This window comes from Cygnus olor, chromosome 14, assembly GCF_009769625.2.
Source record: "Cygnus olor isolate bCygOlo1 chromosome 14, bCygOlo1.pri.v2, whole genome shotgun sequence".
Classification (NCBI taxonomy): Eukaryota; Metazoa; Chordata; class Aves; order Anseriformes; family Anatidae; genus Cygnus; species Cygnus olor.
In genome coordinates, this window is record NC_049182.1 from 1,187,218 (window position 1) to 1,212,074 (window position 24,857).

General features: G+C 53.0%; 1 protein-coding gene across 4 annotated transcripts in view; it reads right to left on the reverse strand.

Moving 5' to 3' along the window:
- Positions 1-8,097: 8,097 nt before the first annotated feature.
- Positions 8,098-24,857, reverse strand: part of ARHGAP26 (Rho GTPase activating protein 26) — a 132,078-nt gene continuing 115,318 nt past the window's right edge. For 2 of the 4 annotated variants that reach the window (XM_040573146.1, XM_040573147.1), the window contains exons 21-23: positions 15,958-16,068; positions 13,216-13,307; positions 8,098-9,646 (exon numbers count right to left, since the gene is read on the reverse strand). In XM_040573146.1, coding sequence (XP_040429080.1) covers positions 9,558-9,646; positions 13,216-13,307; positions 15,958-16,068 — 292 coding nt within the window. In that variant the 3' untranslated portion in view covers positions 8,098-9,557. The other 2 variants (XM_040573149.1, XM_040573148.1) reach the window with 2 other exon arrangements.

A 24,857-nucleotide genomic window follows, 5' to 3' on the forward strand; every position in this document is an offset into this window, starting at 1 on the left:
CGGGCGTTTTCCCCTCATGGATGCTCGCCACTTCCAAAGGCAGGAGTGGAGGGGAAAACCCACCGGGTCTGAAGGGCCCATGTCCACCACCAATGAGCAGTCCCCAGCATCTGTAGACACTGTTGGTTTTATTTATTTATTTATTTCCTAACTCGCTGTGGGTTACCACATGATTAAGCAGCAATTAACAGTGCTTGAGTGTAAGGACAGACACCCCCAAAACACAAAACGTAAGCGCATTTGGGAAGAACGTGGAGACTTTCCCACCACATCCCCTGCTAACCCGGGAGGTGCAGGAGGAGCCCTGCAGCCTTCGTGCGGGTCTCATTCAGCACCTGCGCCACCCGAACAGCCCTGCTCCTGGTGTGGAACACCTAGAGGCTGTTTTTGGGGGCAAAAAGTAAAACCCCAAACTGTCCTAACTCCTCAGCTGGAGCCAGAGACCGATCCCACAGTTCTGCCGCGCTCTTTGCTGGCTGACACAGCACGGCTGCAGCCGGGGTGCAGCAGGACGGCACGCGTGGCTCTCACAGACCAGGAACGTGGCTCCCGGAGGGCTCAGGCCGGAGCAATTGCCAAAATCGCGGCGGTGATCCCAGCCCCTGCCCCGCGCACTGCACCTCGCACACATCGCTGCCGCCTGCCCTGGCAGGGGCTCGCTGAACATAATGGGTCTGAAACAGCTCAAAGCTGCTGGTCTAAATATATCATTGTTGCTGGGGAAATAAATAATAAACAGAGGAGTGATTATAATCTTGCGGTTTAATTGGTTCTCCTTACTGCGGCTGGAGGGCCGTCCCCGGGTGTTTCAGAGGAGCAGGCATTTCAGGTACCGGACCAGCAGAGCGCAACATTAATTTAACAAAAAGCCAGCCAAATAAAACAAAAGGTGGTGCAGGCCAGACGTGGCACGTGCGCTTCCCAGCCCCAGAATATTTATTATAGGTTATGAATGAAGCAAAATGAATGAGTTCTGAAAAGGCACATGCAGAGTAGCCACAAGCCCCACCTGGCCGGTGGAGAAGAGGCGGCCGCAGCCACCACGCGCGCTTTGTCCCCGAGGTGCTGCAGGGGCTCGGGCCCAGCCCCGGGGCTCGGGAGGGAGGCGAGGCGAGGCGAGGCGAGGCAGCAGCGCCAGGACCAGCCCCGTTGCATGAGAGCAGCTCCAGCAGCAGCGAGAAAAGCCGGCTAGAGCCAGAGCAGGGGCACTGCCCCAGGGCACAGCGTGCCCCCAGCGCGGGCCCGGGAAAGCTTTGCTGGCTGCCTTGATGGCAGAGCTGGCCGGGGTGTTCGCAGCGCCTGCCCCTCTGCAGGAAGAAGACCTTCTGCTTAGGGCTTCGGCGGCTTTCTTTTACACCTGGCTTCTCCCAACAAGTTCTGTGTAAAGCTAAGTTTCCCTTTGGCTAGTAGGTGACCGTGCTGAACCTGCTGCAAGGCAACCCAGCACACTGGGCTGGCCCCATGGTGGTGGGTACAGAAAGGACGGACTGCGGAGCCCCTTTGCTGTCTGAAGGCTTTTGCTGGGGGATGCTGAGCCCCCCCAGCCCTGCCCAGCTCTCCCCGCACCACCGCAGCCCTGCGGGAGCTTTCCCAAATGCCCGGCCGCTGCGGCTTTTTTTCTCCTTCCTGAGTGCGTCAGTGAGTTTTAGAGCCCAGGTGCTATTTTCTAGACACCTTTGTCTGAGGTTTAGGAGCAAGAATAAGCTTCATTAACAGAAGGGAGGATTTATAATAGGTAATAGCTAGGTGCTACCTCGTGAGCCGTCAAACAGTTGTGCTAAATTACAAGCTGCTTTGCTGTGCTTGTCTTCAAATAATCAGCTCCTCGCCCAGAGAATAGGGCTTTAAATGCCTATTTTTTAGAAAAGTTGTTTCTAATTTTTATTTCCCAAAAGCTAAAAAAAATTGAATTAGCCCAAATGCACAAACTATAATTGCTTTGAGATTTCTGGTTCATTAGAATAATTAAAATACTATGCACTTTCTAAGCAGAACACGTCCCTTCAGCACTAGGTTTTCTTTTTTTGCATTAACTTTCCTCAATTTTATACCAGTTTGCCTTAAACCAGTGCCCTGTCGAGATGGCTAAAATTTCACAGGTGCACCTGCTGTTTGGGCTCTCACTGCACGGCTTCGCTCTCAGACATCCCACACATCTCAGGCAGATAAATCGGGGACATGAAAATGTTTTGCTCTGCCCTGGGTGAAGGAAATCTTTGGGACCGCTGCTCCAGGGAAGCTTTTCTCAGGTTTCCTGCCGGAACAGTGCTCTCAGCCCCGGCACCTCCCGCCTGCCAGCAGCACACACAGCTACCGGTACTGGGCTCACTTGGCCTAAATATAAACAGCTATTAAAATAAAATTAAAAAAATTCCTCCAAGGCGTCTGTGTCTGCCACTGCAGCAGGCACAGCTGCCCCAGCCCCGGGCGGCCGTCCTGGCCACAGGGCTCTGCTGGCTCCGTGCCCTTTTAATCCCTGCTAAGAGCATTTTGTGCACAGCCCGCTCTGACCCACTGACACGCATTGCCATCTGAACAGGCAAGCACCACTTTTTTTTTTCCATGCTGGCCTCATCTTCCTCATCGGCGCTTCCAGCCACATCTCCAAAGTATCAAAGCTGAAGTGCTGCTGGGAAATAAATAAATGAATAAAGAAATAAATAAAAGGGGGAAAAAGGGGGGGAAATAGCAAATCCCATTCCGTGTCCCATGTGGCAGATGCTTCTGCAGGAGAAGGGGCTGGGGGCGGTGGGGCCCGGCGGGGCTGGGGAAATGAGAGCGCCGGCCCCAGAAATGCTGACAAATGCCTTCCCGGCCAGTGGAAAAAAGCTTATGTGTAATCAAGCCTGCACCCGCATCCAGGGAAATAAAGTTTCCTTGTTTTGAGTAGAAACACAGGTTTGCTTTTATATCTGTATCTGCTTCCTGTGTCCTGCAGCCGGGTTGCATTCACAGACACACAGCATGCACAATCAATTAAAAGCGGCCCTGTCAGGAGGATATTTCTGGTCCGTGTATTTTATTACCAAGTGCTATTCCAGGCTGGCCGTGATTTACTGCGTGCTGCTCCAGAGAGCCCTGGAATCACGAGTTTTGTGCTATTTCAATCATTTCTGCAGGTCAGCCCAGACAGATACCCTGATAAGGAGCAGGGATTGGGGTTTGAGTTCCCCCAAAACCAGGCAGGTTTGGGAATGAGCAAATACAGCTGGCAGAGGTAGAAAGCAAGTGGCAAACAGTATCTGTGGATGTGGGGAAAAGCAGAAGCCTCTCTGCATTTTCCCATGGCAAGGGCAATGCTGACTTTTCAGCCTTGGGCAGTGGCTATCCCCCCTACAGCCTGAAGGGTGCTGCTCCCAACAACTTCGCACGGAGCAAGGTCTGCCTTTGGTCATCGGACTCTGAAACAGCAGCCGGGCGAGGCACTGTGCGTGTGGCAGCCCCGTTTCCATAACAATCCTCTTGTAACTTCTTGTTTCACTTGATGTCCTGGCACTGATGTGGGCAAGGGGTGCAGGTGTGCGGTGCAGAGCCCTGCAGTGATGAGAGCTCCTCTGAGAACCCAGCAGGGAGAAAGAAGCAAAGGCACTGCAACCGCTCGTGCCTGAGCATCACCTGAAGGCCCACGCGCTGCAGGCAGTGTGGTGTCACCGCCAGCATCGGCCACAAACCAAGGAAAGGCTCAGAGATGCCCCGGGGACTTACTTACACAAATACTGCACGAGCTGTTTGGATTTGTACTGTGAAATCTCTCAGATAAATCAGAATAACTCCTCTTTAGTATTTAAACAGAGCCATCAGCTGGCTATTGCGGGAACCCAGACGTGACAGCGCTGCGAGTCTCTAATGAGCATCTTCCTCTCATCCCTCACTTCCAGCCTCTTTTAAGCTGTCAGCAGAAGTGAAACTAAAATAAGAGCCATCATTCTTCAAGGGAAAATTCCAGTGCTTCAAATGCAATTTATAAAATAAAGTGGCAGGCAGAGCCTGAAATAAATATAACAAAACTTCTGCATCAGGATTACCAAGTTCAGCCCATTCCCAGAAGCAGAGGCCTTTGTCTTGCTGGTCCTGGTGCAGACAGCCACATGGCTGTGTGGCTACCGAGGAGCTTGCACACAGCTGGGTGGCACTGGTGCAGGAAGATCCCATCCCTCGGGTGCACAGAGGCGCTGCACCATCCTGCTGCATGCTCACAGCACCCGGCCCATGCAGCCACCGGGGCTGCCCCGTCGCCCTCTGCATTAAGCAGCAGGGACCAACAGGAGCCCATCTGCAGTTTAAAGCGCTGGTGCTGAGGACGCAGCACCCACGTATCCGTGTGCGCTACAGCAATAACCAGAGCACCGTGAGCTGCTGTGCAGCACAGCTGTAATTAGCTGTAATGGACTGGGCTGCAATTCAGAGGCCACCGAGCTCAGCAGAAGCCATCTCGAGACAAGACAATTACCAGGAGGATGTTTTGTCTGACTGCTGAGCCAGATGGGAATCTGAAAAATTTATGGCCAGCGTCTGAAATTGTTGCTCTTACTGAGTAATAACCTGCTCGAAAAAAAGGAAAAAAAGAAAAAAACAGCCAAGCCCAGCCCACAGGGACGTGCTGCGTGAGCGTTACTGAGCCGTCTGGGTGCTCCCAGACCACACGAGATGCTGCATGTCCTGTTGCAAAACTCCGTCAAATCAGTAAAACACCACCATGCAGCGGCTGCAGCGTGGGCCGGTGGCACCCCAGCAGTGCCACCTGTGTCAGAGGCTGGGGACAGCGCATCGTGGCCTGGCCATGGCCAGACACAGGACTTGAGCCATCGACCTGAAACATGGCAGGACTTCACCTTTAGACTTGTCGCTGATATTTGCTTCTACAAATACTATTGCAAAGTCCTTTTTTTTTTTTTTTTTTTTTAAGTCTAAAGTGAGACAGGAAACACAGGAAAGACCACATCTATTGGCAAGTCTGACTGTCCCTGCTTTCTTATCATTTTAACTGGTGACTTTAAAATATTAGCATCAAATGCCATATCAGGCTGTTTAAAAAATATTTTCTATCTTTAATTTCTCTTGGAATAAACCAATGTTTACTCCAGTATTAAAGCTAGCCAAAAATGGGAACATTGAGTAAGCATTTCAGCCAGGTTTTTACTTTTTGGAAAGATTCTAATTAAAAAAATAATAATAATAATAAAATCCACTAACTGTCCTGTAGGAGCAACAGCTTCTATTTATGCTCTATTTTCCTTGCCTCCAGAAGACGATTTGCAAGTATATCTGTGTGGGACTTTACTCCCCAGTTACATTCTCGACACTGTCTCCAAAAGCTCCTAAGAAAAAAAAGGGATAGGCATTTGCTCCATTTTTGGAATAACTTGAGCATCTTTAGAGCAAAAGTGACATCCTCCACTAGAAGTTGTGTGGGCAGAAGCACTAGCAAAGCCTGCTGGTGCAGAGCAGCGTGAGCTGCTGCAGGTGGTTTTCCTTCCAGATCAGAAACAACGCGTGCAGTGTCAGCACTGACTGACAGACCTCCTGGTCCAGTTCTGTTTAACATTTTTATCAAGTCATGGGGGGGATGGAGAGCAGCCTCGGGCAGTTTGCAAAGACACCGAGCTGGGCGGGAGCTGGGCTGCACAGGGACCCGCGCAGGCCGCAGACATGGCCGAGGGCAGCACGATGTTCAAGGCTGAGTGCGGCCCCTGCGCTTGGGCCTCCACAACCCCACGAGCGGCACAGGCTTGGGCAAGACGCTGGAAAAGGCCCTGGGGGCACCGGCCGGCAGCTGGCTGAACGCGAGCCGTGGGGTGCCCTGGGGGCCAAGAAGGCCACGGGCAACCTGGCTGCCGCCAGAAGTAGCGCGGGCAGGACGAGGGAAGCGACTGTCCCCTTGTATGCGGCACCGGTCAGCCTGCACCGCCAGCAGTGTGGTCAGTTTTGGGCCCCTGGCTGCAGGAAGGGCACTGAGTTGCTGAAACGTGTTCAGAGAAAAGCAGCGAAGCTGGTGAAGGGACAGGAAAACAGGCGTGGGGAGCTGCTGGGGAGCTGGGGCAGTCTGGAGAAGGGGGCTAGGGGAGACCTCAGCGCTCCCCACACCTACCTGAAAGGCTGCGGCGAGGAGGGTGTCGGTCTCTTCACAGGTGGCAAGTGGTAGGACGTGAAGAAATGGCTTCAATTTGTAGCAGGGGAGGTTTATACTGAGCCTCAGGAAGAACTTCTTTGTGGTTAGGCGTTGGGACGGGCTGCCCAGGGAGGTGGTGGAGGCCCTGGCCTGGAGGCGTTTAGGAGATGTGTGGCTGTGGCGCCAAGGGACATGGTTTAGTGGGGGACTTGTAGTGTTAGGTGATGGTTGGACTGGATGACTTTGAGGGTCTTCTCCAACCTAAATGATGCTATGATTCTATGGTGTATGTAAAGAAAGGCGGACCCCAATGCTGATGCCGCTGCTGAAAATAACACCGAGGTATACATTTTTAATAAGAAGGAGGCCCCTAAATACTGTATCCTCTAAATGTGGGGTTTTGGATGTTTTTAATGTGTTTAAAACTCTCAGTTACACGTGGTATGCTTTCACTTCAGAGGCTAGAGGTCAGGTCATGACAGCAGGCCATGCTGGCAGACACTGCTCTGAGCTGAAAGCCTCCGACTCCAGCAGTGTCCCACGAACGCAGGAGGGGACAGTGCCGTAGGAGCGGCTCGGGATGGGGAGGCCCCAAACACAAGCCAGTCGTGCTCCTGTGTGAAATATTAACCCACTTTTTTTCTCCTTTCCATTAATCCTTCCTGTCCCTCTCCTGTAACTCCTGAAAACACATAAATTCAGGGAACGTAACACGTCACCCAGACAAAGCATGTTGGCGTTAAAGGCAGTCGATAGAGGCAGGAAGGATTTAAAACGTAGCCAGTGCCAGGCAAGCTCCCCTGGGCGCAGCCAGCCGCGGTGGGGAGGGTGTGGAAAGCGGGCAGCTCCCCACCGGGCAAGTGGGCAAAGCTCCGGCACTGGCATTTTCTGGAGACGCAAAGTCAGCGCCTGCCATCTGCTCTGCAGCGGCTGCTGGGACTGGATGAAGACCAACCCCATCTTTTACTTTACGGGAATAAACAAATGGCACAAATATTCACTATTAAAATCCGAGGACAAACAAGAATCAGCAACTTGCCACTGAAACGCTGCCTTTGATCCCAATAGAGCTCTCGGCCCCTTTCATCCAGCACCTTAAAGTGGAAAGCACGGCACATTTCAGAGGCTGAAGCCAGCGGCTTTGCTGACCTTGTCATCCCTGCCAGAGCATCCTCTGATGTGCCTGCTGTGTCCTCAGTGGGTCAGTGTGCCACTTACAGATGTCTTATTCCTGCAAGCCTACCAGAAACCTCAGGAAATCAAAAGAATTACCTAGGGCCCTTCTTAAATGATGTGCACATCTAAAAATTAAGATTCGCGGTTGCTGGGTGTGGTTTTTAGATCAGCATCTTTGTTCCTTCTGGGGCTTTTGGACAGTCCAGTTTTTTCTTCATGCCATGTATTCCCTTACTCCATTCCACAACTTCTCACCATTTGACCACAGCTGGTGCCCGTAAGTGGAGATCTCTGCTTGCTCTTGTCCCTCTTGGTCATGCGGGGGGCCAGGGAGGATGTGGCAGGGCCAGGGCAGGGACGGGGCAGCTGCATCCTGGCACAAGGGGGCAGGGGGCACGGGGACAGGGAGCAGAGGGACCCCCACGCTGGGGTCTGGCAGGAAGGGGAGCAGCACTGCCACGGCCCTCGAAACGAGGAAAAAATTTGACTTCTTCCTATTATTTTTTTTTAAGACAAAAGTCCAGGAAATTTAATTACTGTGAATGAATCTTAAAGAGGTCCGAAATTTCAGTTTCTGTCCTTTCTGTGACACCACAAAGCACACAGAGAAGCAAGGGCCCAGAGGGTGTTTGTGGATGTGAGTGTGTTTGCAAGGCTTTTTTTTTTTTTCTGTAGCCGGTTTCAAATGTCCTTCACTTCTCTTACTACAGGTCTTCTAAAAATATCAAATATAGATCTTTCCCTCATTATATTTTAAGATACTCTATTTATACATTAATTCTTTCAAAAATAAAAAGTGACACATACAGCGATTCAGTCACTCAGAGTCTTTAAAATTATTACAAAAAGACAAGACACCCATTTTCACCAGTGTGCGATAGCGTCACTTCTACAAAACAGTCTCTTTGCCCACAGGCTGCATTTTCTTTCAAGATTTTCTATTACAAAATATAATCATTTCAGCTCCTGACAGGGTACCTGGCAGGTCCAGCTCTGCAGGCACACAGGGCTCTTTCTTCCCCCCTCCCTCTTAAAAATGACCCGAAACAGCGAGAGGTTTGTCCACGGAGGCACGAGCGTCCTTTTGGAGGCAGGCGCAGTGGGGATGGAGCCGATGGGCTCCTCCTTTGTTTTCTGTAGACTGCGGGTTGGCTACACCAGCAACGAACGTTCTTGGGGTATGGCAATAATTTACCTCGCACAGCCAGCACTGCACAGACTTGGCACAGACAGACGACACGCCAGGCTGCAAGCACGGAGACCACCTAAAAAGCAACGGTGGCGAGTAGCAAATGCAGCTCCAAAATGGCACAAGAGCGGCCTGGGCATTCGCGAAGCATGGATGTCTCCCCCTGCAATGTGCACTGGGAAGTGGAGATACAAAACAGCCAGTCAAACAAAAGAAGTAGTATTTATCTGGAGCTGCATCTTGCCCTCCAGGAAGGAAATGCCGGTTGCACAGATCACAGATGTTTACCCTGCATAAATCTAAATCTAAAAAAAAAAAAAAAAAGAAAAAACTCGAAAAAGTTGGAGGGGTTTGGTCCCAAATGTCCTTGTTCCCTGGTGGGGAACCCGGCCGCCCCCAGCCCCGGCACCCCGCGAGGACCGGCGCTGTGCCGGGCAGGATGCGTGCCTGGTGAGGGTGCAGGCGCAGGTGAGGCTGCGCCCAGCCGGGGAGGGAAGCTCGGTGTCATGCAAAACGCTGCCGCAGAGCAGCCTGCGGTCTGCTGCCAGCCCCGAGCACCTTCCCCCACCGCTTCGTGCCGGCTGATGGAGCGCAGGGAATGGCTGGGGAGCAAAGGGCTCCTTGGTGCTGAAGGCTCTTCCTTCCACTGGGCAGGATCCGTGCCGGCAGCTCCAGCTGCTGCTCCTTGCGGCCTGCAGGCAGCCTCACGGCAGCGGCGAGCGGACACTCGCGCTGGTTCACGGTTTGCAGGCGTAGCCCCCCACGAGCCTGCAGGCTGCTGCTTTGCTGCCTTCCTCGTTGCTGCAACAGCTCCGGACAGGGGATGTGGACTTCAGGCATCGCCTGCCTCTGCACGATGCTGGGAGAGCCGAGCGACCTCCCCGAGCCTCCTGCAAGCCCGGGCATCGTGGGCACAGGGGGACGCGCGGCGGCATCCACGCAGCCGTCGGTGTCCGTGGCCGTGGGGACGCCCTCTGCACCGCGCCGCACGGAGGCAAGGAGCAAAACGGTCTGCAGCACGCGAGCCAGCGCTTGCCATGGATACCATGTAACGCTCAGCGGGGTCGCGTCCTGCGCCCCGAGTTATAGGAACTCCACGTAGTTTTCGGGGATTAATCCCGTCTTCCCGTTGAGGGTCCCTTCCAACCAGCCGGGCTCCTGGGATGGGTGAACTTGAGGAGAGAAGGAAAACAAAGCGCGTTACCACGCAGCCTGGCTCCACCGCGGGCTGTGCAGGATCCGTCCCGGCTGCCATGCCCCTCATCCCTCCTGCCCGTGGCCTCTGGGCCCCCCCAGCCCTGCCCCGACCCAATGTGCCCCGGGAAGCGCTGGTGACAGCAGCGGGACGGGACAGGAGGGGTGGGATTCTTACGGAGCAGCGACCGCTGCCCGCGTGCTGGTGATACGGCAGGTGCTGCGGGCAGGGAGCAAGGCCTGCCTCCAGGTTGGTTGTTTTCGAGTACGGAAAGCAGTGCTCTAAGTCACTCAGGAAGCCAAAGCAGCTCTCCCTCGCTCTGCACCCGCTCGTTGCCACGACTCCCCTGTGTCTGCTTTGTGAAGTGCTGGCACTGAGGCACCAAAAACACCGGCACAAAGCTTGCGCTGCTTAGGGAGCGGGTTCCCAAGCACCGGCTGGAGCAGCAGGGCTGCTGCAAGAGCTGCGCCTGGGATGGAAGCAAGGCTCAAACCTTCCTCCAGACTTGGGCTGAAACCTCTATGAAGTCCCACACACTGCGGTTAACTGCACGGTGCCGTAACCGGCACATCCTGGCCCGGCCTCGGGCTTGGAGAGAAAGCACATCAGCGAGCTCCCGGAGGGCGAGCAAGCACTGAGCTCGTACTTCTGCTGAACCAGAAACCTGAGTCCTCAGAAGGCCCTGGGCTATTTTACGTTATTTTAATTCAGACAACTACTGAAAATTAGCTGATTTTGCAGGAGCAAGGGTTATGCTGAAGCAGGCAGAGGACTGTGTTCTGGCTCTTAGGTTTACCCATTTTGGGGTTGTCTTTATGTCCCATGCTTACACCCCTCTCACTCTCAAGTCTTAGGGCTTTTATATCACCAAAGGCTAACAGCGAGCTCAGAGGAAAAACAACAGCTCCTGCCTGCCACCAGGAAAGCCCCCTGGAAAACCTTCTCTAAAATTGCCCCTGCCAACGTCCACCAAGAGAAAAGAAATTGTAAATGGTCTGTGTGCATCTGTGCAAGCCCTCTGGTCTCAGCAAATGGCTTGGGAAAGTGCTTTAACGGAAAGTCATGTGAGTTCCAGCGACTGCTTTTCCCTTAAAGAAGCGCTTATGTCCCAAAGACAGCCATTTATTTCTCTCTGGACACTGTCAGATAAAGCAGGGCACACAAACAGATAGGGAGGAGAATTTTATTCTCTATTACAAAATTAGAAAACAAATGCAATGCAACTTTCCTACACGCCGGCATAAAGGCTTCAGTACCTGTCGGCAGCGGGGGCTCATTGCTTCCGAACAGGGAGCTCTCCGTGTCAGGGGCGATTGCAGGCTAGAAACACCTGGGAGCAGCCCCCTGCTGACCCCGGACCCTCACCGTCCCCAGTTCTGGCCAGGGACATCCCTCTCGCTCAGCACTGCGACAGGCGCAGGCAGCTATCAAGTGCCCGAGATCTGCTGAAAGTCTGCGTTTCACATAACTAAAGCAGAACGACGCTGTGAAACTTCATCGTACACCTCAAAACACGATGTTATTTACTGCGTGGGCGTCGCACAGTGTGGCTCGTGGCACCTCAATTTCCCCGTCAGACTCAGATGCTGCCCTGCCATGTACAACCTCAGGGAACCTTGAAGTCAAAAACCGTCTCTCTTTAAATATTTCCGAGATACATTTGCTGACACGAGGTTTTATAACCCCCCTCCATCACAATAATATTTCTACCGAGCTGTTTCTAACTCACTTCCCCCAGCTAACGTGAGCCCCGGCTACGCTGCTACGTGATTAGAACATGCTGTATATTTTTTCCCCTGAATAATCCATTGATTTTTATCTAGCAAACACAATGTATTTAATTCAAACTTGTTCCCCTACTAGCTGCTCTAATTCCCACGGGCTCCCAAAGGGGAGACCATGTTTATTTATGAGATATCTATGGTGCTGCTTAGGAAAAGTATTTTCTTTAATTCGCATGTATTAATTCTCTTCCCTTTTCTGCCATATTCTCGTATATATCCCAGGGCAAAAGCAGTGCATGGGGTAGCAGTTTCCCAAATGACAATGCTTAGCATATAAAAGCCAAGAACTACTTGGAAAGTAGTAAGAAGACTTTTCTTTACATTGGGATTATATCTAAAACAGAACTTCTTGTCCAGGGGGCACAGTCTCTTTCTCTTGATGCAGGAAACAGAAAGTCTATGCTCATTAACGTCGTCTCCAAAAACCTGACTAATCAGAGGCCACCTATTCCAATTCTCAGTATCCAGAGGAAAAAAGCACACGCTACTTTTCCGTCTCCTGTACGAAACATTATGGCAACTGCATAGAATATTTCCGGTGCTGGTACTTGGAAACTGACCTCTCCTACCCCGAAAACTATCAAAGAATGGTTCCGTGCTAAATGCTGCTGTCAGTCAACCGCACCACCACCTTGTGCTGGTACGTTGCACTTCAGATCACAGCAGGCACTTCATACTTGTGAGCGCAGCCTGGGAAACCTCGGCATGCCCTCCATGCCGTGCTGCACCGTCCCCCACCAGCCCGCCGAGCCACGGCTTTGACTCTGCCAGATGAAGGTGGACACAAAGAACGCGGCACCTACGTGTGTCCTCGCCTCCTGCCCCGTGCACACGCAGCCACCTCCGCCGCAGGGGCCAAGGCACCCATCGCCCCCGGGTGGGTTGCTCGGACCCCGCGGCTGGGGCAGGGCAATGAGCAGGGCATGGAGCAGGATCCAGCTTACCGGGGCTGCAGGTGGCAGAGTGGGCATCTCTGCTCACCGGTGTCCTGTGCCCCACGAGGGACAGGAGGAGGACCCTGCCCATTCACCCCCCCCGTTCTACACATCTCCCCTAGGATGAATTAAATCATGGTCTTGAAAAAGTCATTTTCACATTGAGCCTAAAAAAGGACCGGATGACTGGCTCTTTTCAGCATGGATACAAAAAGGAAGGCAAGATACACCTTGGATTTAATGCCTGTTTCAAGCATTTCTGCTTTCTTCTTTCATGGGACTTCTAGTGGTGGAAATGGGATAGTCATTAGGCACAGGATTGAAAGGAAACCCATGAACTTAGAGTACAAATTATTCCCTGAGTCACAGGAGGAAAACCAGTAATTTGCAAAACTCAGTGCTAAAATAAATAATAGCCAACTGGCGTTCCCTGCAGCTTTATTCATGTTACTGTTAACGCTGGCTCTGCAGTTTCTCACATGTACATGAAATGAGAGACGCTGTCAGAGAACAAGAGTCCATTTGGAAACATGGGGACAGCCTCCTGCCTATCTGCCGCCCAGGCTGGCAGCCGCAGTTCTGGCTCCGGTGGACACGAGCCCGATCGCTTCCTGCAGCGCTTCTCCAGCCCAAAGGCTGCCAGCGAGGCGCAATGCGACGTTCGTTAGAGGGACGCTAACGTCACGATATGTCACCAACGCCCCGGTTCACCCCCTGCCCTCCCACCGTGCCCTGCCCTTGCCTGGGGCTCAGCTCCGGCAGCCCGGCCCCCCGGGACCCCAGCCCCAGAGCCGCCTGGCTCCCCCGAGGGCGCAGCGGGCACTCACCGTTGTCAAACACGGTGCCTGCTGTGAAGGAGAGCTCCGAGTCGTGTTCTGCCTTGCAGGCGTACAACGCTCGTGCTTTCCGCAATGGCGAGCTGCAAAAAGAAAGCATTTATTGACATTAAAACCGTACTCTGTTCAATATACAAAAGCAGTCCCTTCCTGCTGTCTTGTGGGGTCCCCGCACCCCTGCCCTCAAGGTTGCCACGGGGAGGAGCAAGAAGGACCGAGCGGAGGTGAAGCTCTCCTCCAAGAGCTCCAGGCACGGGGCAGGAGTACATGGGGGGCTGGAAATGCTTCGTGGGTCCCTGAGGGGAGGTAAGGGCTGCAGGGCAGGCGCTGAGTGGAGGCAGGCAGCAGGGGCCATCAGCGACCCGCTGCAGACCAGACCACGGAGCTGCCAAAGCCCAGAGCCCTCGGAGAGCTCCTTGTCCAATTTCAGGAGGAAGAATTAGCACCTGGGGAAGGGTATCTCAAAACAGAAAAATAACTAAGTCCGTGAAGAATTTGCTGTGCTTCTTTAGAGACTGTACCTGAAGACAAAAAAGATTTAACAACCATTAGACCCTAGTGGGAAAGTCGGCGTGCCCACGCTGCGCAGGGGAGCGCCTCAGAGCCGACAGGGACAGAAGTGGAGGCCGATCGCCAGCGGGCGCAGGGGGAGGAAGGAGCCCAGGAGCACACCTGAACACCCACAGCCTGCAGAGCTGTCCCCATGTCCCGGTCCCCTCCGTCCTTCCCCGGCCAGTGCCCCAGCAGTGCGGGTGGCAGCAGAAACACCAGCAGCAGGTCCAGCCCGCCTCACACCGCGCCGTCTGTCCGTCTGTCTGTCCGCAGGGCTGCACCGGGCTGTTTGGGTATGGCCCGCCCCAGCGAAGTGAGGGAAGTGTCCCCAGCACTGACATAACCAGCAAGGCGTCACCATTCCCAGTCGGTGGTTTCGCGGGCTTTTCTCTTTCTGAGGACTACAAACGGTGCTGAGCTTTCTCAGGGTGGGCCCCGTATAACCGGCACACTCTCACCTCGTGGCGAAAGTGGTTCATGCTCACACAGAAACCACAAACCAGGGAAGCTGTGAATGGTTTTGGTTTTGCAGTGAGCACAGCCCTTTAGTCGAGGCTTTTCCTATCTGAATTCCAGCTGCCTGATGCGAGCAGCAGCAAAATGCTCTACAGCCGGGTGCGGGCACCTCTGCTTAAAAGAGGGGCCTTGGCTGCCTGGGAGGCTCTCCTTTCCTTTCTTCTCCTGCATAGCATTTGTGGAGACCGTCAGGCAAAAAGGCAGTTTCTGGCTTCCCACCTCACACTGTTCCAGTTAGCGTTTCTCTTCCCAAAGCCCCCGTGCAGCACGCCGTGCCCCCGGCCCCAGCCGCCCTTCACCCGCTGCGCTCGGGGCTGTGACACTGGTGCTGCGCCCACGCCCTGCGCAGCCCTGCCAGGCTTGCAGGGACTGAGGAGCTTGGATCCTGGTGATCGCTCGTGTTGAATTTTTGCCTCCAAGCATGGCACGCAGCCAGCAAAGCACTCAGAGGAGTATCACCCATGTGCCCCTGTGCAGTTTCGGGGATGATGAGCCTCTCTCCCCCAGAGGAAGAAGGCTGCTCAGATGATATTACACCGCTGTCAGCCTCTGCAGACGTGTACCAAAACACATAAATAACCCTACCAAACAGGCAGACATTGTACAGGCAACGTGTATGGCTGTAGGTGTGGGGGAAGAGCTCGGTCTGTGCCTGCAATGAACAAACAGGTTTGACACGTCTCCCCACGAGAGGCATTGGTGCCCCGGCCTGTGGCTGCGAATGCAGGGGGCTGAGAGCAGCGCCGTGCCAGGAGTGCTGCTGCGGGGACGAGACAGCGCCTTGTTCTGCTGGGCCGGGGGGGGCTCAGGGGAAGGAAACCCTGCCTGAGGGCATCACCCCGGCTTCCCCCGTGTGAGCATCCCTGGTACCCGCAGTGCGGGCACCAGGCGCTGCTCGTGGTGCGGCTCCGGTGCCAAGAGCCCCGGGGCAGTGCACGCGGCAGCGAGCTGCACGCTGCAGGTGCAGGGCTCTCGCTGGTGAATCCTCACCGCTGCTGCTCTGTGTGGTGCCAGCGGGCAGCAGCCTCTGCACAACCTGACCTGCTCCAGGTCCGACCGGGAACCCACCCTGGTCTGTCCATGGCTTGCAGGACCAATCTGTTCCAGCGATGCCCCAGTGCCTGAGACATGGGCTAAAAGCAGGCAAACGTCTGTGTTGCACCATGTCCTTTACCCCCCCCTTACATTCCAGCTAAGAAAAGGGGAATGGCCAGAAAATGTGGTATCACAGCATTTTGCAGACACCTGTACCTCCCGGCAGCAGCTGGGATGACAGTACCTCGCTTACCTGTTGTAGAGTCAAATGAAGCGAGCTGCAGGGAGCTGAAATGGCTGGGCAAAACCCACAGAAACCACAAGTGACTTCACTCACCGTCAGCATGACCTGCCAGTGCTGACTGCCGCCACTCTGAGCATCGCACGGCCCAGGGCTGTGTGTGAGGGCTGGTGGCACCCACCAGGGGCAAGGGGGTGCCACAGCGGTGCCAGGAGCCTCTCTTGGGGCAGGAGATGTTTGAAAGCTCCTCTCTTGCTGAATGCAGATAGCTGCACCAGGGGAGTTTGAGCAGGATGCAAAGGGGGAAGGGAAGTGAAGTGAGGGAAACCAGGTAAATTAAACAGAAAATAGCAAAAGCAACGGAAAGCCAAGCAAATTCTGCAACAGACCTGATGGGGGATGAGTCGCTGGACGTAGAGGAGGTGGGCATAGGACTTGATGGCGCGGAGAACATGGGCCAGGACGGTGAGAGGGGTGACGTTGGGCTTGGATTCTGAGGGCTGCAAGACATAACCAGATACCTTATCAACGTGCAACCACAGAAACAAACAGCAACTGAGAGACAGTCAGACGACATCCGACGATAGCGAGTGCCTTGGGAATATTCAGAGCATGAGACACAGCTACGAAATGAAGTGCCAAGACCTTGGGAAATGTTTCAAGGCTAGATCTGCATTTCTCTGGACAACAAGAGCTGGATCTTTCAGTTAACCCCTCTCCATCACCACATCCAGGCGAGCCCGACACCTCGTGTGTGGAGGGCCGTCGGGCTGCTCGCCACTGCTGCCTTCCCAGCACCTTACCTGCTTTGGTTTGTTTCCCCACTGCTGCCAGAAATGGCTGACCGCGTTTCCATACCTGAACGAGGCCTGCGAGCAGCCTCCATGCTCCATTTTTATTTTGGTTGCTGCCATGTCTGGCTCTAGAAGGCTTTTCTCTGGGCCACCACCTGCAGTGCCAAGCACCGCTGCCTGTTTGCACGCCTGAGGGGGTCCCAGCGGCTGCCAGCCGCATACCACCTCGGCGACAAGCAAAGCTGAGGCAAGGATAACCTGCTTTCTCCCAGCAGGAAGAGGCGAGAGAAAACAGCCACAGGGCGCTGGCTGCAGGGGCTGTGCCTGTGCTGGACCCGCTGAGCGCTCCGGGGTGTGCCCATCACGGGGAGCGCCAGGACCCCGGTGCGAGCCAGCTACTTCTGCGGCCACGTAACCGGCTCACGTCGAGGTGACCGACGCTTCAGTGCTCCTGCGGTGCTTATGAAATCGCAGCACTGTAAAGGTTTAATTGCTTTGTTTTTGTGTTTTACATCGAGGAACTCTCTTCCCCTCATCCAAACTGCTCTTGACTATTAGCTCTAGATTCTTCACTTTTCCTTTAAGTTATTGCTGTCAACTGAAGTGAAATCAAGTTACTGAATTAGCAATTGCATGCAGAAGTCAAGTGAGAAAAGTCTGTTTCCTGCAAAACTGTTATATTTAGGTCATTCTGAGGTTCATTGAAAAGCAATTATTGCACTAAAACACTAGTTTGAGTCTGATTCATCTTCTACTGTTTGTATGTTTATCAACCCATCTGTATTCTCCATCTAATTCAGATCGTAAACTTTGTCCCTGATAAAAAACACCAGAAAAAATTCTCAGCACTGCAAATGCCCCTGTAAAAACAAGAAGTTTTGTAAAAGCAATCATGATTTATGCCTTCTTGCTCAGAGAGGGGTGGCACCCCTGGTCACGCAGGTCTGTGATGAGGCAGGGACAGGGTGCGGCCCTGAAGCCCCCAGGCCAGGCCGTCCCTGTCCCCATTCCCATCCCCGGGAGGGATGAGCCGTGCTGAGGCCACCCAGGGGGCTCCCAGGCGCCTCCAAACCTTTAATAAAAAGATGAAGTCTCCGTAAAACGGGTTATGGGTTAGCCCATAATCGTTCAGTAACTTTTAGATCCCAACAGCAGAAGGTCACCGCTCCAGCGCCTGGCGGGCTCTCCGGGCCTACTCGGACCTGAAGGGACAACTCTGTCGGTTTGGCCCAATTCCTACGGAGAAAGTGGCCGTGTCATAAATATCCCCACCACAACTGGCACCAAGAGGACACTAAAGAAGGTTACATTTTTGGCCTGAACTCCCCTGCAGTCCGTATCTGGTTAAGGGCAAACTCTTGGCTTCTCTACTGCTTGCAGAAGCTGTGTCACCGAATTGAACAGAAAGCAACAATTTCCCCGTGTAATTACAGGCAATTCCTTTATTACTTCAGAGGATTACATGTGTATAGAAATACAGCAGTGCATCACAACTTTCACAGAGGCTTGTAATACAATAGGCAGAATACTAACAGGAGTACTCAAATAATTCACCTCATATTTAGTGTTCACCCCGCTCCTCAGATCTAATCAACATCCTCCTCATAATTATCGGTAGTCAAAAGCAATCTTTTTGTATTTTTCTATCAAAATTGTCAGTCTTTTGAAAAATAGGTAATTACCTGCATTAGTTAATCTTTAACAAATCTGCTAGACATTTGTGTTTACCATATAGGAAGCCTATTTCCAACTTTTAACAGAAGGAGGTGCTACAAAGACCACCGAGTTATCCCAAACCGCAGAAATTAACCCTTGAAGCACCAGTTCTTCCTGCTTCTTTTTCTTTCCAGCAGGCGTAGTTGTCTGGCGATCTGTGATGATGTCCTACCTGTCCTTAACACAACAAGTTATGTAGCACATAGGGCACCTAATTTTGTTTTATTTTATCTGTGCATAAGCATGCTTCTGCCCTCTAATGGAGAGAGCATGTTAGATCCATTTGAAGACATGGAGGGTGCGCTCCTCTGGGCATCAGGAACTAGAACTTCTCCTTCACTATTCGTATTGCACGAGGAGCTGGTATTTTGGAAGCCAAAGTCCGTTGGTTGTAACACCTGCACACAATGGCTGCTGGCTCTACACAGCCAAGCTACTGTGCAAGCCTCCGAGATGGTGCACGTCTGCAGTGCAAACGGAACGAGGATGTGTAGGTTTAGCACCTGGAAGCAGAGGGTCTGCCAGCTGTGCCCTTCATCGCACCACGGCTACTCGCCATTCACGCAGCCTTCTCCATCCTGGTGATCCCAAAGAGCTCTTTAGAGGTGCCCGTGACCTGCTCCATACATGGACTTACCCATCTCAAGGAGCATTACACTGGGACACAGACCTCTTGGCCCCCAGCCCCTGCTTCAGCGAGGTTCCATCTTCAGAGCAGGATGAGTCCTAAGACACCTTGGACGCCTCCAGACACCAGCTCCTCTTCTTGCCGGCGACAAACCCGGCAGGCAGACGTCCCCAAGGGACCACAAAAGCCCCAGGCAGGGCAAGACAGAACAAGCAAACGCACAGCGTAGCCTTTTCCAAAGAGGCGCTTTGCCCATGGTCGGGAGGTGCCCTGGAGTGGGGTGGTGACACGGTGACCGATACACGGCCAGGCTTATGCCCCTGTCGGCCACCGACACCAGCAGGCAGCCCTGCTCTATGGGCAGAGGGTTCCGGGTGCAAGAGGACATCTCGCTGAGTGCAGTGGGGCCGTGTACTGCCTAGCCGGTCAGCCTCCACCACCAGCCCCCGCTCCTCCTCGCTGCACGTCTGGAAGAGCACCCATCCAACTGCACGGCACACCGGGACCACAAATTCCCAACACGTGTTTTGAGATGAAATCATTTTAAAAGAATGCAGCTCTTGCTAACTGTAAAAGTCAGCTCTATCACAGCCTCACCAACTGCTCAGTCTACTATGATTACGGTGCATAGTGCAATCAAATGATTCTCAGAGAAGAGAATTACTTCTGCAGTGTTGCAGTAAGAAGTGTTGCAGCAAGAACCTGGCTCTCAAGCCAGCCTTTATCTAAGAAGCTACCAATAATTTGCAGCAGGATTTTGGTAGCTTTGGGTTCTGGGTGGCAAAGAAAACACTCTCCATGCCCACCAAAACAACTGAGAGATACATTAAATAATGACATCATGCTGGTCTTTAAGTATTAAGATGATCCCGTTTCAATCAAGTTACTCACAGAAGAGATGGTCCTATGATGACTGAGCCACCTCTGCTCACCTCGTCATCCTCCTCTGCAAGTCTTTCCAGTGCGTTGCCTCAAGAAGAACAAATGGACTTCTCAGGATCCCACCTGAGCTGGCCCTCCCAAGCGCCTACAGACCTCGTGTCTGTGATGAGCGCCAAGGGCTTATCTCCTTCCAGTCAAACACCAGCACTTATTTTCAAAGATACTGCTCAAGTATCACCTTGCTGAGTTACGTGATTGCAAGGCCCAAGTCCTGTTTTGTTGGAGAAGTAGGCGCATTTGAGTGATCAGACTAATGAGGCCTCTGTATTTGGAGAACAGTTTTCGTGTAGGGTCCAATTTCCTTTCTGTTTCTCATGGGAATAGCAGAGGTGGTGATGGACTTTTTGGAAATGTTGGCTGCTGCCTGTTGTCTGCCGAAAGCAAATGTCATCTGGACCTGTTTTTTCCCTTCTTATTATTCTTGAGGACTTTGTGAGGGGCTCTCCCTGTTGAGTGCATAGTGGGAAACAAAACAGAAAAAAAAAAAAAAAGCTGAGAACCAAAAATACCAGAAGCAGGAAACAAAGAAATGGCTAAAATTAGAGTCTTCAAAGCAGCTTTAGCCAAGCAGAAGCAGCAGAGGGAACTCCGTCTGTCAGTAGCCCAAAACGTGCCGAGGCTTTCGCCTTTCCTTCTGGTGCCTTCTGCAGCCCCGTGAGGCGCACAGCGGTGTGAGGAGCCCAGGGGGCGGCAGCAGAACAGAGGAGGTTCCCAGTGCCCCTCCAGCAATCCCACTGCACCTGCAAACAAGCAGGGATGAGTGGAACGAAAGCCTCCTCCTCGCTTCCTGTGGCTGTGGCACGTCTTAGCTTTCCATTCTGAAGCTCAGCTTGTTGCCTGAGCATGCGAAAAACGCAGCACTCCTTGCTTCCAGATACTGGTTTATGTTCCAGTTGCTGGATCTAAAGAACCTCTTTTCTACTCCCTTCTCATTACCTCTTTTCTCCCCCGTTCTCAGCAGTCTGCCTGCCCAGACTGTCTCTGGCATTTTCTTTACACTTCTCAAGTCCTGCAGACATTTACGGAGCTGAAGAATTCTTCTCAGCAGGGTTTCCAGACAGCTTTTGCTGCTTTGTTCTTTTGGCTGAGAGGACACCAGTTCCACTTAAAAAATGTTTACAACTTGTTTATTTTTGTAGAACTCAAGGCTATTTCTGGCACAGAACATCTAACATCTATGAATGGGCATAGCCTACCGATGAGCTAAAGCCCTTTGATGAAATTACCTCAAGAATAAACACAATATTCCCATCCTGACATTATCAGTACCTGACTGCACAAAACTAAACCAAGAACCACCCACCCCTCGATCTTCTATTCCTATAAAACAAAGCTGCTGAACATAAAGCTCTTCTCAAAGCTAACCAGAAAAAATATTACAGCATCATTTAATGCCAGGGCTCTTAAACTTGCTAACACAAGGCCAAGATTGCAGCTCCCTGATGGACACGGCTCTGTTGCCTAAAAGAAATGTGAGGCAGCTTTGGGCAGAGAAGCTCATGAAGTTCATGCAGTGCTGCACACCCTAGCAAAGCCCAGAGTGCAAAGCCAGATGGGCTTGAGCAAGCAACTCCCCAGGCTCTGGCTGTACTGCAGGTTAGTGATGGCACCAAGCATGATCCTATACATTACCATGAGCCCACAGGCTTCTGATTGGTAGGATTCTTCCTCTCTTTGGTGCTTTAAATGCAAGAAAAATGGTGCCAAAGCTCTCTCCGGTAATATTCTCTCAGGAGTTAGCTGGTTGTATAAAGAACTCAGGTGCAAATCAATTAGACTTAGGGAAATAAGCAGCCAAAATACATTGTGGTCAACATCACTTGACCAAATAGATCCAAAACTGTTCAGCTTCTTCAGCATGGACCTTTCCACACCTCATTTTATTATTTCCTCTGTCTCGATGACATGGCTTACACGATCTTCTTGTCAATAATATGGACATGTCTCTCTCTGTAATCTTCAAGACACCAGCATATTGGTTTGTCCTGTTACTTTGCTGCTTGGCTTATTTCCCATAGAGAGAATGCTATGGCTGCTTTAGCAATGTCATACGCCATCTAAAAGCTTTTCCACTTGAATAAGAAGAGAGGTTGGGAAGAGTTCTGCCTTTGGGAAGGAGAGCTGGAGTTTTTGTTGTCCCACTTAACAGACGTTTCCATTTCCAAATACAGCTTATACTCAGCGTTTCAAAGTGAAGCAATGACATTGCTGGTTTGGTACAGCCTTCTGGCACGTAGCTTAGAGACTGATGCTAATGCTGGAGAAAGGTTGAGTGAATAAGCAAAGAATCAGCAATGGATGCGTTTTCAGCATGACTAAGCGCTGGGAGGCACCGCGGGAAGGAACCTGCTGGAGTGGGCGGATGCCGGCGCGGCCCGTGGGAAGGTTTCATCCGCAGCAGCGGGGTCCAGGCGGCGGGAGCACCGTGCTGGATTGGTAAGGAGCAGCTCCTTAGTGGGTGCCCAACTTTACATCAAAAAATCAGCAGTGCCACTGGCAAGTTACCAACCCACCCGTCACTGCTCCGACGGGAACGCTGCACCAGCACTGGGAATGGGGAAGGCAGGGGACATGGGGAAAGCACGGGTCCACGCTAACACGTCTCCAGGGCCTTGGTGGGACCTAGCCCCGATCTGCCCCGCTCCTGCATTCACTCAGAGGCTGCACTTTCTGCTCCACAAATAACCCCCTCCCTGCTTCCTCCCTGCTCAAAAGGCTCTCAGCAGACCTCATAATCAAGCCAGCAGATTTCATGTTGAACCAAGTGCGTTCAAACCGTGTTTGAGCTCTAAAGTATTAATAGAAAAGTTGTGCTGTGCCAGTAGGAAGCCAAACAGCAGTTTAGGAGGGAAGTGCTGGTAAATCAGGAGCCAGCATCAGTCACATCTTTTCCACCACGCCACTGCTTCTAATTCATGAGGTAATTCTGCAAGTCTAGATGCATTAGTCACCAAAAAAATGGATTCACAATTAAGGAGAACTTGACAGTCCTCCAGAAGCTCTCATTTTAATCTGGCATTCCATCCACTGCCATCTTACGTCCCCCAGAAAAGAAAATTCTCCCATCTGCCACCCCAGCTACCATAAGGGATTCTCACAAAACGAAGGAAATTGTAGTCCCAGTGGGATCACAGCCCCCAGGTCAGTGCGCCCCGACCTCCCAGCCTACTGACCAGCCTCAGCGCCTCTGCCTGCAGCCGAGGTGAAGGTGCAGCTTCTTCTCCCTTCCCATTAATCAAACACCGTGAAGACAAACGCATACAATTCACTTTTTTTTGGTTGGCTGTTATTGCACTTCCACTTGTGACATTTCACGTGCTCCCCTGGGTTCCCCTGAGGGATGCGCCCACTGCTGTGTCCGTGGCGGAGTCACCGGGGGCTGGCGGTCTCACCTTGCCTCCTCCTCCGCTGTGAGGCCACAGCGGGTCGCCCGCCAGGTCTTGGACACCTGCAAGGATGGAGACCGCAGGTGCTGACCCCACATTAGTATTACACCATTGCACATGGAAGAGTCTGGCTCTTGCAAGAGACCTGGAAAGCAACTTTTATCACATCAACCACAACTAAAGCAACAAAAGACAAAAAATGTTAAACCAGTTCTTGGGCTTCGATACTGAAAAGCTACAGATAGACTGGACAGAGACGATGCAGTGGACAGGGGTGACTGGCTGGTGTCGTTACCTGGAGAAGCAGCAGTTGGAGAGTGAACCAGCGTGGGCTGCAAGAGCTCCAGATCCCTTGTGGTCCCCAACGAACAGCGCAGGCTCAGCCTTGGCTTTGTCAAACAGAAACCTGTTCGTGATACAGGAACCCCTTGGCCTCCAAACTGAGGTAAACGTGCCTGCACTAACCCTGCGGGACTGCGGACTACAGCGGAGCTATCAGGGAGGCAGAGCAGAAATCCCGCTGCCACCCGAAAGGCCGGTGCCACTGGAGAGCACGTGGGAGGCATGCGGCTGCTGAAGCTCCATGGCATCCAACACCACCACTACCATGGCATCTACCACCACAACCAAGGCATCCATCATCACCATCGCCGCCACCACCACCACCACCACGGCATCCACCACCACCACGGCCACCACCACCACCACCATGCCGAGCAGCAGCGCACAGATGCCCCAGCTGTGCTGCAAGAGGGCAGAAAGCTCCCGGCCCCTGGGAGCTCCCTGTCGGGGCCTCGACGACCGAGCTCCGTGCGCTTGCTGGAAGCACTCGGCTCTCGCTCCCTGTGCCCGAGGGCTCCCGCTCCTCTCCCCGCTCCCACCCGCTCCGCCCAGCGCGGGCAGGAGGCAGAGGGGATTTTCCTCTCCTCCGCAGGGGACGGGCTGCTTGCGTTCGTGCTTTCCCAAGTGCCGGTACAGACAACAACAAAAGATGAAACGGCGCTCCTTCCTCCGGGATTTCCTTCCCTGCTGCCCGTTGAACCCAGCCGGGACACCTCTGCCGCAGGAAGCCTGCGGGCTGCTCCAAGCACGGCCGGCGGCCTCGCGGCACGGAGCCGGGCGAGGAGGGGGAGCGATGCCAGCATGCGGGGGCCGGCGAGTAATTGGCCGCGGTTCTTATGCTACTGATAATTTCCCAGCTTAGCACAGCCCTGTCAACAGTGTCTGCACATCGGCTTGTGCACGGCCAGAATGCAGCTGGACGGAAAGCGGACGAGGGCAAATTAATCGGTGGGCAGGATCCCTTACCGCGGCAGAAAGGGCCGCGCAGATCGTGTTACCTCCGTTTTATGTCGAAGTGGTGGCCTTACAGCTCTGGCTAATTTATGAAGTTAATTAGGCACCAGGATCTTCTTTCAGAGGGAGACAGGATGTCTTTGTGACTGAGCAGCCCTGTTCCCCCCCCTGCCCCTGGGGGGGAAATTGTCAGCTTTTTGCTGAGAAATCGGATCCGTCAGGTGGGGCACGGCCGCCCGCGGGGGTGGTCCCCATCCGCACCCCGCTCACGCACCCTCCTCGTCCCGCGGCCCCTTCACAGCCCGGCTGCTGTGGCTGCTGGCGATGGGGAGCGCGGTGAGCGCCGGGCCTTTTTGTGCCTGTGTGGCACGGCTGGAAAGCAGCGCTGCCTCCAGAAAGCAGTCCCACATTCGTCAAAAGCCTTTTACAAGGGAAAGTCTAGGCTGCATCCTTGGTTTTGAATTGAATCTGCCGGCAGAAAGAGGAACCAAAGAATGCATTCAGCTGTTTTTTTTTAAATATTTTGT